The sequence below is a fragment of the Corvus kubaryi genome, unplaced genomic scaffold (genome assembly GCF_017639235.1).
Source record: "Corvus kubaryi isolate FWS band 111438036 unplaced genomic scaffold, C.kubaryi_AGA036_p1.0 37334, whole genome shotgun sequence".
In the NCBI taxonomy this organism is placed as follows: Eukaryota; Metazoa; Chordata; class Aves; order Passeriformes; family Corvidae; genus Corvus; species Corvus kubaryi.
The window spans coordinates 2,573,164-2,586,715 of NW_024581108.1; the positions used below are offsets into that span (position 1 = coordinate 2,573,164).

Consider the following 13,552-nt stretch of genomic DNA (forward strand, 5'->3'; position numbering starts at 1 on the left):
ATAAGTTGAATCTCAGCTGAAAATGAAGCCATAACCTGGGCAGCAGCTGTGAGAAAAATGACAGAGGACATCATACAAGTTTAAAGAGAGTTCAGGTCTAACATCCCTCAGGTGCTGTGCAGTAGCAGGTTGGCCAAGTAGGAGCACATAAAAGCCTGACACTGATGGGCCAGAGCAGAAAAACGTTCCCCCAGAGCAGTCCAAAGTGCTTCATAATGCTGCCTATAAGACGAAAATTGGTTTCAGTGAAAGGGTACTTGTGCCCTTTGTCTCATTTCAACATGGACTTCAGCTTTCATATAAAGAACTTTGATAAAGGGATGGAAAACATTAGTCACAGGACTTGGACAATACATGCAAGATTTCAATGAAGTCAAGTACAGCTTCATGTCATTACAGCTGATCAGTAGAGATGTCAAGATAATTTCAGTGCAAACAGGCTCTATCAGTGGTGCATCAGAGCCCAAAGGAGCTTTTTCTGATGGAAACCACAGCCACTGTTTGCCTGTGATATGTATAAAAGAGGAGTCAGGCACTAGTATGAGCAGCACAGGCACGGAGAATGGGTAGTAAGACCACCTACACTAAGAGAAAATAACAAAGGAAAACAACAGCTCAAGAAATTTGGAAAGTTACCCTTGCAAATGCAACTATTAAATGAAGCTTTTTAACCAAGGGAAATAAGCCAAGAGGAGTTTCTGTAAGTATGAGATTTTGCACTTTGAAATATTATCAGAAAAGTATAGCATAGGCAGGGGAACACTTGGTTTTTCTCTTGACATGTAAGGTTCTCAGCATTGCAAAGGCATTTGTGTTGGAAATGTTTCTGATGTATACCCAGCTTTATCCCTATATATACATGAATATTTTATGCAATAGTCAGTGCAAAATAAACTGAATAACATTACATGGGCAATCAGTTAGAACTTTTATATAGCAGTTTCTCTCTGCTGAAAGTTATGCTGGGCACTAAAAGCTGTGGCCTTTGGTAGTTTACAGATTCATTGGCACAGAAAAAGGGTGCTGAAAAATCAAAATGTATGTTGTCATTTGAAAGGTAAATAGATCACGTTCTTTGATGTACCAAATCAGTTTTCCTGATATTTCTCCAATATAAAATATAACAAGAGTTAAACAGTCATTTCCAGATCGGTGCTGCTTATTTATTTTACAGACATGAATAACTCCAGCACTTAGATTCATTTATTATCAGTCAGGCAATTCCTTCTGCAGAAGAGTTGCAGCCATGTGACTTTCTCTTTGGTTACCAGTCCTGCAGGAAGCACACAGGTCCTACACATTAAAGAACTTGTGGCCTCGTTGCAATACAGTCTTACAACAAGCAAAGAGAAAGGATACTACACTTTATAAATATTGGGTGAGAAGAGTTCCATGATCCAAGTCGAGTTTTCTGAACACTGCAAAGCTGAATGGAGTAGTTAAGATGTAATTTACTATCTACAATAGATAGGACACTGTGACAGGTAACAGGCTGCTCTCCTGGGAGTTAGACAACCCAAAACTAACCCGCTGCTCCAGGGTGTGGTGTGGCTTTTGTACTACCAGTCTTATTTTAGGGTTAAGACCACTGTCAGCAGAAACACACAACGTCAGACTAATGAAACATAGATTATGCTTCAGTGGAAAGAAGATGTTCCAAATCAGCGCTGGAAAAGATAAAATCAGCATGCTCTGTTCCCTGGTCTATTAGGAAATGAGTCTGACATAAAAAGAAGAGAGAACCACAAAGCCCTGGATGTGTATGCTTGGAAAATGTGTGTTCTCAACAAGCTGAAAGCCTCTAACTCAGATTAAAAAGGCTCCTCAGAACAATAACATTTCCTTACAGAAAAGTCACTTCATGCAGCCATCACCTGAAGAAAAAAATAATAATTGACACTTTAAATTCAGATGGAAGTAGCTGAATTAGATTACTTAATATTACTTCATCTGGTATTTCTTGAGCATCTCTGTGAGTAAAAAAACTACATGAATTTCTTCAGGTTTCAAAAAAGCCACAAAGACTGCATTTCACTTACATTTCAGTGGATACAAGATGAATGATTGCAACATGAAAACACCCAAAATAGAGGGCATTGGTCAAAGTAGCCTAAAATAAGGTGATAAATAATAACCATATGCCAGAATTTAAATGCATAACTTCATCTTAAATATGGAATATGGTGTAGTTTTAAAAGATTGCTTTCAGGCAGAGGGTGAGATGAGTACATACTGGTGGAATGATTCAAAAGTCAGAGATCTAGCAGAGAACATAGTTCAGAGAATTCTGAAGCAGGCAGCAGGCAATGGCCACTGGTAGTCCCATAGGGCTGCAGGGAATGTGAGCAGCAGTTGCAGTGTAGCACTTGGGCAAAGGTATGCAGTTTCAATACCCTGCAGGAAATTTACTGGGTAAAACTCTTATATAATGTAAAGTTGATTATTTATGTCAGGGTAACAAAGAAAACAACACTAAAGGCAAATGAAAACATTTCAGAAAGCTGGGAGACAGAACCTTGTCCTCTGTTTTACTGTGTGTTTCAGTTTGAAGGAAAAAATTGGCTGTAGGCATAATATGTGCCAGTCAACCTCAAAATAAATAAGACTGTTTTGATTTCAGGAAGGTCCATACAAACTTACAGTCTTGTGTAAACTCAGCAGCTGGCATTGCCTGAAAGCCAAAGGAGAAGCACTAAACATACTCCATGTCACAAGAGATTTTTAAAATTTTGTCTTTTTTAGACAAACATTTTTCACTGCTTCATTCCTAATAAACTACACCCTCTTTTATGGATATCATATCTATATAAAAGCAAGTTTTATATGACTTTTATTGACTTTGAGATACATGCTGGACAAATATCAATGTTAATCTCAGACACCTAACAACTTACTCAGCATCATTCAGTTCACATTGAGCTCTGATCTCTGATCCTGGTCACCCTGAGCTTTCGGTGAAAAAAAAAAGAAAAAAAAGACTTTTAGTTTCATTCTGCTTTGGCTCAGGCTCAACCTTCAATCTCCTTTCATAACTGGAGAAACAAAGAGGGAAAATTATCAACATTTCTATTCTTCCCTGAGAGATATCCACTGGACTATCTGGTAATTTAAAAAAATTTTTTTAAGTTCTCATGTGTTACAAAAATATATTTTGGTCAAATGCTTCAGAAATGACTTATAGATACAGATCAGGTGCACAAAATAAGAATACTGTTAGAACTGATTGCACTGCTACATGTAGAGTGAATTATAAGATTTTATTTAAGAAAGCCAGAACTCAGCACAGCAGATTTAAAACTCACATATTTTCCATGTTTAGGAGAATGAGTCCAAATACTTGTTGGATTTGCAAGATATTCAGAGCAGAAGAAAATGGGATCAGTTCTAAGTAAGTACAGATAAGAATCTTATATTCTGCAGTACTTACAGCTGAGCAGGAGGAACAAACCCCTCAAAATTCACAGTGGAGGTTTCTTTGTAAGCTTAAGATCGTGCAAGAGAGGGCAACACCTTCACAAGTGCCCCAGCCCAGCTCCTTCCTGCAGTCAGTTCCTTAACAGCCCATGGGGTGTCCGCCAGCATATCCCACTGGGAGCTCCTTTCTTGGGACACAGGCATGGGCCCAAACTCATCCCTGGATTCAGCCCAGATTTGGGCCTGCGAGGAATCTGTAAGCCGGATATTTGGGGTCCATCTTTTAAAAGAATTCAGGCTGCTGGCAAAGGTTGAATATTCATGTAGTGCATGTGAGACATGGCCGAGTGGCTCCTGCAAGTCCTCAGCTGCCACCAGGCTCCATGGGGACCAAGCACTGCCAGGAATTTGGGGGACACATCCCATGGGGGTGGGGGAATGCTTCCATCCAAAATGCCTTCAGCTGGTATCAGACCAGACACAAAACTGATTTATTGAGACATACCCTCCACAGCAATACTGAGGAGAACCTGATGACCCCTGAAACTGCCATTGGGGTGAAGTTGGGTGGCAGAAATCCAGACAGAGTTTCCAACTACTGCACCAGGGTGGTGAGGGGAGCCACTCACAGTGGAGGGTGCACAATAAGTGAACAACAGCTCCCACAGGACACTACAATTTAATTTTTTCAGTCCCAGGTATATAGCCTCAGTTATTTTTGGAGAGTATTTTTTTTTTGAGTGTAATATAAGTTCTTCAGCAAATCCAATCATGTTGCTAATCAGTGCAGCAAGATGTTTGCCATCAGCATAACAGCTATTAAAGGGCCATTAATAGAGTTCATCATAACCTATTCCCTTACTGCCCTTCATATTCTCCTGATTTTTAAAGGACAATAAAAAGGTAAAAAGGTTTTCCTCTGTGTCAGCTGCCCCATCAGGCAGGGTTCTTTCTGCTTCACAGGTTAATGCTAAAGACAAATAATCAGAAATGGAAATAAGATGGCTCTCCTGCTGATGTTCAGTGAGACAGACGAGATTGTCACTTGTTCTATACAAGTGCTGTTGCTGAGAGAGGTGAAAAATTATCTGTCAGGAACAGCAAATATGACTCAGAAGTAGCTTGTAAGGAGAGAAAAAAAAATCATTCAAAGAACTAGAGATTCTCACTCCCCATAACCACATGCTTTATGAGTTTTTACAGAGAGAAGGCTAATAGCTCACAAGAAGGGAAAAAAAAGTCTTTTACTGGCAAGAGTTACTAGAGAGTTATTGATCCCACAGTTCAACAGTGGTAACATTTCTCTTACTCTGTATTTCTTTGACCAGGTCAGTCTAATCAGGAAATCCTGAGAAAATAATCAGCTAGTCATGCCATGTACTTTATCAGAGAAAGAAGGAATTATATCAAGTTATAAATAAATTATAAATCACTATCAATTAAAAAAGCTACAGAGATGCTAATGGCTGTTCTGCAGCAGAAATCTATAAAGCATCATGCAGCACTCATACCAAAGCCAATTTTGATTTTAATTTAAATTTTGAAAAAGCACTGTGGTACTAAGTAGTTGTTGACAAACTTATAGCTCCCATGAAAAGCAAACATTCAATGAGAAGGGATCTTACTCCAAATTTGGCTGATGCATAATGGAAAGCACCTACTGGAATACATCCCCTGTCCTTTCTTTTCCTAACATAAGCATTTTTTTCAAGTTACCAGCATTGGTGTCCTAAAACTGCAATCCCTGAAAATCAGTTGGTGTAAATGAAGTTACATGCACTTAAATGGAGCTACTGCCCTCAAACATTTGTTTTTCCTTAAATTGTTTAGTCTCTCACCTCACTACTTCCATGCTCTTTCCCAGAATCAGGCAGGAGACTCCTACAAGCTTATGAACTTACTGCTTAAGAATAGCAAACATGAAAGTAAAATCTGACTTTAGCCGCCTCCGAGGGCTGTGTAGGTTAGTAATAATGTGTCACACTGCATTGTAAACAACTGGTGAGAGATGGAAGTCCCTTGCAGCTAAGATTGCATTAAACTTTCTTTATTTACCTTATGCCTGGAGCTTCCATTCAGCTCCCAGATAAGTCAGCTTAGATGTTAAAGGCCTTTAAGTATTACAATAAGATCTTGTGCCCTGAAGACTTTACTACTAAACACAAGCATCAATATTTCCTAAATTCTATGATGATTCCTGCCCCCAAAGAAGGTGCTGTCTAGAAAGGCAGTACTTTTCTTATGTTTCTCCTAAGCAGAATTTAAATAAATAAATGAATGCCATTTCTAGAGGAATTACATGGAGCACCTCGAAATGGAACTGCATTTGTCACAGCAAGAAAAATATTTGTCTCAGCATAGTAAGTACGAGATTTGGGAGTCACAGAAGAGCCTTTTAAAATATAAGTTTCATATGGCTCATATTTAAATTAGGGGCCAAATTTTCAACAATGTAATTAATTTTTCTTATACTTTGAGCCACAGCTAATCCTGCAATAATGCCCTCCTGTTTTTCTAAAGGGTGTCTTTGGAGGAAGTGCTACAATGGTCCCGGTCTTTTGAAAATCTAGTAACAAGCAAATGTAAGTAATTGTGTGTTTGTGTCCCAGATGGATCGCTGGAAAAAGTTCCCACAAAGCAAAATCAATAACTCACGCTGCATAATATATCCTGCCCTATACAGAACTAATGAGAAACAACTTTGTGTGACATGCCCAGCACGCCTCACAGTGAAAATAAACCGAGCATGCTGCAAATGCTTCCCCAAACTTGCCATTTCTGCAATCACATTTAATTCCCTTAAAGGCATGTGATGAGGGCATGGTTTATCTGCCACATCCCCGCTTAAAGCACTGAATAGCAATTTATATTGGCAGAAAAGTGACAAAGTTCTCTTGGGAAGTCCTGTGTACAGCAAAGACACCATAAAATGGCACAGCTATACAGGGTAACAACCATGGAATACAACTCCAGTATTCAGGGATGGGAAGAACTGTAGCTGCAGTAGCAATTCTGAGCTTTCCCACTCCAGCCTCCCTCTGCTTCATACAGGGCTCAGAGCTCTCCCACATTTCTCATATGGGCAGCAGCCCGGAACATCACTGCTGAATTACGTTTTTTAAAATAGCAATGAAAAAGTTAACCACAGCACAAACCTCTAAAAATTACTCCTAGGACTGGCATCATTTTCAAACTGCCGAAAAATTACAGAGAGCAAGAAGACTAACAGACAGCATTTGTAACTCTAAAGATTTTGCCATTAAAATCTTAACCAGGAAACAACCAAGTATGTTACAGCACAGGGAGAAACTCCTCAACAGAAAACTGTTCAAAGAGACCAAATTACAGCAGAAGCAGCAGGCACACAAGTGATCATCACCCCTGCCAGATAACAGGCAGTGCTCAACATCTTCCAAAAAATGAAAGGCCAGAATGCTGCACCAGCAAGAAAGTTTGCTTTAAATAAAACACTTGTAGCTTGCAGCAGTACTCAGAATGCTGCCCTTCTTAAAATGCCTCCTTCACTGCACTTAAAAACACTACTAGTTGAATTTTAATTCATTTAAAAGCCTCATGACATCCAAAAATAGAAAGGTGTACTCACATATAAAGCTAGAGACTCTAAACCCAGGGATTTTCAGCTCTTTAGGAAAGGTGAGCAAAGTATTTGCCTACCTTAGATTTACTCTAGGATTAGATTTGCTAGGGAGCCCTGCATGTGCAGGAAAATGCAAGGTTGAAGTGTAGGGGCAATATAGCGCAAATATTTCCCCATTTTGAAATAATCCAATAATATCTATGGGGAACAATCAAGAATTGCACTGCTTTATAAATGTCCCTACTGCCTGCAAGGGACTCTAAAGGCAATGCATGTAGACAGGTAATGTAAATTTGGCTTCTGAAATATTTACAGATGGGCCTATGATCTACAAAACCTACTTGAAGACAGAACACAGTGATGAAAACATAGAATTCTGGCTTGCCTGTGAAGCGTATAAGAAGATAACATCCCAGAAGAAGAGGATTTCCGTGGCCAGGAAGCTTTTTACAAGTTACATCCAACCCCAGGCTCCCAATGAGGTGACTACAATATCACAAGCTCTTTTTTTTATAGAAATGCCTGAAGTGTCATGCAGGAGACCAACAACAAATGCCTAGCACCCCTTGTATCAAAAGGAGTGAAAACTTGCTATTCATCCTCCCCCCAAACTCTTCTGCCCACAGAATCTTAATACTTGAATCCACATCTCATCTACAGACAAATCTTCCAACTGTATCCACTAAGAACACAAGCAGCATGCACAACTCAATTAAGAACCAAGTTCTTGGATCTGTTCTAGTCTTTTTTTCTTTTCAACATCAGATCCAGGGACCATTGATATCACTTCACTATATTTTGGATTACGTTGCTTCACTAGATTCTGGATTATGTCATTGCTACATATCTATCTATCTATCTATCTATGCCTGGGCTTTGCAAGAGTAAATATAAATGAACAAAGTAAAAACTCTACCCAGTGCTGTCCCCTTTGCAAAATGAGCAAAAAGAAAGATTCCAAGACAGATTAACTGTTTTTTTTGTTAAGGAAAACAGCAGATTTGTATGTAAAATATCTGATTTTTTTCCCCTGACAAGTGGCTGTAGAAAAAAGTCATTCCTGCTCAGCCAGACATGCCCTATAACCTTTAAATATTCCTGCTTATTACTCTCCTTGCAAAACTAAGCCAACTCTGGCTTTTACTACCACTGCCTCTGGCAGGCTGACATAACTGAAGGATCATGCTTCATTATTTTCTGGTTTATGTGTAACAATAAAATTATTACAGAGTCTCAAAATGCAGCCTCCCTGCTGGCACTGGAGGAGAAGCCAAACCCAGATCAGCTGGATTCCCAAATGTTGGCTGAGAACAGTTGCTGCTTTAAATGACTAAACCACTCCCTCTAATCCAAAACTTGAGCAATTTTTAAAGTACCCTCTGTTGGTTTTAAATGCCAGTTGGCACAACAATGCATTCTTGTCTCTTTTTCTCAGTTTTTATTTTTAGTATGTGCAGCTATAGGAAACTCAGCAAGACATTTGCACTTTCAAAAGAGAAATATCAGTATTGCCAACCACAAATTCATTAATCAAATGTAAGGGCTTAAATCAGGACAGTTATAAATAAGCTGTGCCTTTTTTTTTCTAAAATAATGTGTATTTGAATCTTGCTTTTGTTTGTCTGGTTTCTAGAGCTTCAGGACACACCAATTTCACATTTTCTTGATGTTCACTATTAATACAAGAACTAGGCACCAGTCTAAAAAACTAGATGCTCACGAGGATATGAAACATAGTTACATTGATATTTCAGCAGCATTTAAAATGGGGCACTCAAATGATTCCTCTGGAAGAGGAAGATTTCAACCCATGAACGACATCAGCACTAACCAAATCTTTAGAGGTCTTCTCTCAACACTAACAAAGTCAAGCTGAAAACAACCAATGGAACTCATCATGAGCTGATGGATTATCAAAGGGTTCCTTTTATCTGGTGTTTTTGCTGACCACGAGACCTTTCTGCTGTAACACACCTGCACAGCTTCAATTTACCTGCTACAAACCATGAATTGAAGCAGGAAAACTCTAGGAACTAAAACTTCCTGAACAAGGTTGATATATAACATTGATTTTATCTCAGGTCATAACACTTCTAGTCATTTTTTTCCACTGGTAATGTGCACCTCTAGGCAGTTGGACTCATCAGAATTCAGACTTCCTCTTCTGGAATCTAACCCTAGCTCTGGGAACAATTCTTAGCAAAGGAAAGCAGGGCTGGATATCAGCAACTTCCAGCCGCTCTTTCCACTGGAGCCACTCCCCATCCAAGCCGTGTCCACAGGACAACTTCTGCCTTAATTGTCCCTGTTCTCTTATTCTTCCTAGAAGTAGTGAGCAAACCAAACTCATCCTGCTAAACTCCCCTTTTGCAGCCTTGGGCCCATATTCTGCATGCAGGCCCAGCAACAGAGACTTTACCACTGCTCTTGACCTCCACTAATCACAATAATCAGGATTAAACTGCCTTTTCCATTTGTGTTTCAGATAAACATTGACAGCCCTGCAAGAAAAGCAATTATGAGGAATATTCAAGAGCCAACTCAGTCCTGTTTTGATGAAGCACAGAGAATAATCTACAGGCACATGGAAAGAGATTCCTACCCACGATTTCTTGAATCGCAGTTTTACCAAAAGCTCAAACAGAGTCTTGAAACTAATGGCAACAAGTCAATGGTAACCTAAAGACAATGGTTGAAAATGTAAAAAGGTTTCTTCTGGCACACGTGTTTAAGATTTAAAGTAGACAGGAGAAATCAGGCAGTAGAGGAGTACTATTATTGAACTGTTCAACTGTTCTGTTGATGTTAGAATTCACAAAGCACTATCTTCCCCCCTTCCCAAGGAAGAGTTCTTGTTTTGTTTTTCTCTCCCCTCAAAAAAACCCCTAAAAACTATGGAAAACTAAGCATTAAAAAGAAAAAAAAAGCATTTTGTTGCTGGGAAATAAATGTTTATTTGACTATACATTACAGGAGGAAAAAAATATCTGCATTGCTACATTTGTTGTTCTTTTTAGTCTTGTAGTGTCTCAAAGTACAAAGATAAATTTGAAATACAGCAATTTGCTAAATCTTAAACTATGGGGTATATTATTCATGCGGTGTAGAGTTGAGTTTATGCTGAATTATGACATAAAACATATGCTATGAAGGCACTTGATCTACAGTATACTAAAATATTACCAGTGTCTTCAGGTTTTTCTTCAGTGATAAAATTCATTGGTATTTTGCCTTGTTTTTCTGGGTATGGACACACAAACACATTACTTTCCCTTCAGACTCCCTAAGAACGGGATACAAGCAAGCCTGACTCCTAAACATCCTCCTGCAGCACAGACAGGGCTCTCTCATGCACAGACTGTCAAAGACAACTCCTTGATTTGCTAATCAATTATTACAGTACCCTGGTTTACAACAATGACTAATCTGAGCTTCTCAAATCTCATTAAAACTGGAATCTCTTGATTCTTTTAACAGACTTTAGTGTAGACAACAAAAGCCATAGGTAGTCAGAGACTTCTCTAGCACCGTCTCAAGCAGCTTTATTGCAAGGAATAAAAGAACAAATCATTCTCTGACAGCAGCCCCACAAACCCCAATAAGCATCCCACTGATCCTCTGGGATGATCTCACAGGAGAAATGGAGTGTTCACTCAGCTGGATCCATTTATGTGACTGAGGTTTCTTCAGCCATGTTGCCAGATCACGCTTATTAACGTTTACTTTAAGCTGTGCCTTGGTTGCCTAGTTTAAAGAGGCATTTTTTGTGACAATGTGGTAACCCATTGTCTCACCTCCATCAGGAAAGCCCAGTCTTTCTGTGGGAGGACAGAGCTTCATTGTACCCCTTGTTTAACCACAACGTTGCTCTCCCTGAGAACCTCCCTCACTTTCCGATGTGAATATCTCCACTTTCTCCTTACAAGGCAAACATGGAAACACAGCTCAGTGCAGGCAGTAAACAACCAGGTTGCACTATCTTGTAGTGAGGAGAAACTATAGTTGTTCTTTTTAGATGTCCTCTTGTTGTTATAAATACTACATGTGGCTATATTTCAAGGTAAAGTTTCAATCCTTAAAAAAAAAAATTCATTGTCTAAGGCCTCTAAGCAGCACTATTATTGTGGTGCACAGCACAGGCTACACTTGCAGAAAGAGACAGTGCTTTATTGATGACAGATGAGTATGTTGATCAACAAGCATCCAGTGCATAATATTGATGTCGGGCTTTGTATGACGTTAATTTGGTAAATTGCAACTCTATGAGGACCCTAATGACAACATGGGAATGACAACCTGTGACATAAGCGAACATGTTTAACTTATCAGTTATCTAAGGCCCCAAAAATTCTTTTCATCCATCTTTTTTTTTATTAAATTCACAAGATAGGATTCATGTGTATATCCACGGCAGAATGCAAAGCCAGCCTGGGTATAGCCCCCACCAGAATAGAAAGCTTTAACAGCACTTCAGGGCAGTAAGAAAAGGGAGTGTTACTCTAGGAGATAATCCTTTCCTTTCGCAGTAACCTCATATAAAGGGATTATCATTCAGATATATGATTATCCAGCTCATAAAACCACTCAGCAAGAAAGGACTCCACAGGAAATCCAGCTAGGGATAGTATAGCTTTTGCTGCTGTTAACTTCTGATGGGCATACAGAGCATTGGACATTAGTTTGATTAGGCCTGCAAGATGCCACAGCAAAGAAAAAAAAAAAATCATAGGATCTCTTAAAAAAAGCAATTCCTGCAGGGAAGCAAATCTGTGACAAAAGCCAGCCTGAGCAAAAGTAAAAAAAAACCCAAAATACACACAGTGAACAAACCAGGGATCACACTGAGGAAAGTCTTCCCATTTCTGTTGGAATAGAAATTCAAAAGACTTTCATGTCTGTGTCCAAGGAGAAGAGGCTCATGGTGACAAAGAGTAATAACTCCATATCCAAACAGGCTCATGCACAGCCTTTCAAAGGGGTCTTACAAAGGGCTGCTCAGGCACTGAGCTGATAGAGAAACCCTTCCTCCCTGCAGAAAGGAGATTATCCAGAAGGATAAAAAGCCTCATCCACAGAGAATACTTAGGGAAATCACAGAGGGACTCACAAACACATTTTTATGGCATGAAATGTTTAGTGGGTGTTTTACTAACAGGTCCTGAGTCTACCTGCCCTTATTGTTGGTGGGACTATTAATTTTATATTTCCTTCTAGAAATAAATAAAATGTTGGGTTTTGGAGCTGGGTTTCCTGTTCCCCATGTCTATCCCACGCTCCCCAGTCAAGAAAAAAAGAGGGGCCTTTTCCCAAAACAGATTTGTTGTTAACTGTTAGAGATCTTTCTCTTGCTTGACTTTTCTTTCGTGTTACCAGATGCAGGGCAATAACACAGTATTTCACCTGATCATATGATTCATAAAACAGTAACTAATGGCAGCAGCAATAACAAATCACTGCTTTTATCATTTTCATTAACAGCAGTTGAACGAGCTCAGGTATACTTTTCCACTGGCAGATAAACCTAGAAGGCATTTGCTCACATTAATCATTCAAAGGTACTGTTAAAAAAGATAAAAAAACTTGAAAATAGCTAAATTGGCAGAATTCTCCTTCTTCCCTCATTTATTTAAATAAGAATATATATAAAAAAAAAATCAAAGTGGTGATTCTTCAAACGCTAAGTTTGGCAAGACTAAAATGCAGATTAATAAAACCACTGTAGCAATTAACTGTAGTCAACCCTGGAAACCATTGACCTATGGAGGCTCCATAAAAAAAACCAACCCGTACTGGACAGATGGTCTAGGGTTTTTTGGGGTTTTGGTTTGTTTTTAAAAGAGCTGACAATTAGATCTCTTTTCCTTTGTAAATATGAGCTGTGTTGGCCTACTTTCCTCGTAACAGCTGTGAAATTTTTACTCTATCATTATACTGCTATTTCCATGAGTTTTACATCAACTCTTTGTGTATAGATGATAAGTATAGAATAAAAAAATGCAGATTGTAGATCAGGTCTATAAAACAAAGTAAAAATCTGCTTATCATTAGAGTCACCCAAAAATAAAACTTTAAGCATAGCACAGCCTGATTTTTTTGGTACAGATGGGTAGTAAACGAGAACACAAAATGTCTCTCCATTCCAGTTTCCAGAGAATAAGTTGTTTGGAGGCTTTTCTGTCAAGTTCTCCTCATTATTTTTGTACTTCCATGCTAACTCTAGATATTTCTCCTTTCAAGTCCCAAGAAATAAATGTTATGCGGTCTCACTCTAAATGTAGCAAAGAGCCATTATACAGAACTTGGTACAGTAGACAACTGATCTAAACAAATGGTGAGCAGAGATGTTTATCACTGATTACAGGCCAGATGAGGATGTTTGGGAACTTAAAACCTCACAGGAAAGGGAAATGACTGCAGCATTTCCAAGTATTCCCAAATGTACAGTACTGTTGCAGTCACAGGGCCCTTCAGAAACTGATGTTTGGTCTAATGTTCATTAACAGAGCGCAATGGAAGAAGTCCAACAAAAAGAACATTTTG

The 13,552-nt window shown here is 38.9% G+C and overlaps 1 protein-coding gene and 1 long non-coding RNA gene across 2 annotated transcripts in view; one reads left to right on the top strand and one right to left on the bottom strand.

Annotated features, from left to right (window-relative positions):
- LOC121665537 overlaps positions 1–13,552 on the bottom strand; it is a 126,877-nt gene that overhangs the window by 77,832 nt on the left and 35,493 nt on the right. The window lies entirely within an intron of this gene.
- RGS13 (regulator of G protein signaling 13) lies at positions 519–9,938 on the top strand. Its single transcript, XM_042029874.1, has 5 exons — positions 519–700; positions 3,320–3,388; positions 5,935–5,996; positions 7,328–7,494; positions 9,498–9,938. Exons 2-5 carry the CDS (start codon positions 3,324–3,326, stop codon positions 9,693–9,695), a joined length of 492 nt encoding a protein of 163 aa, XP_041885808.1. The 5' UTR covers positions 519–700; positions 3,320–3,323; the 3' UTR covers positions 9,696–9,938.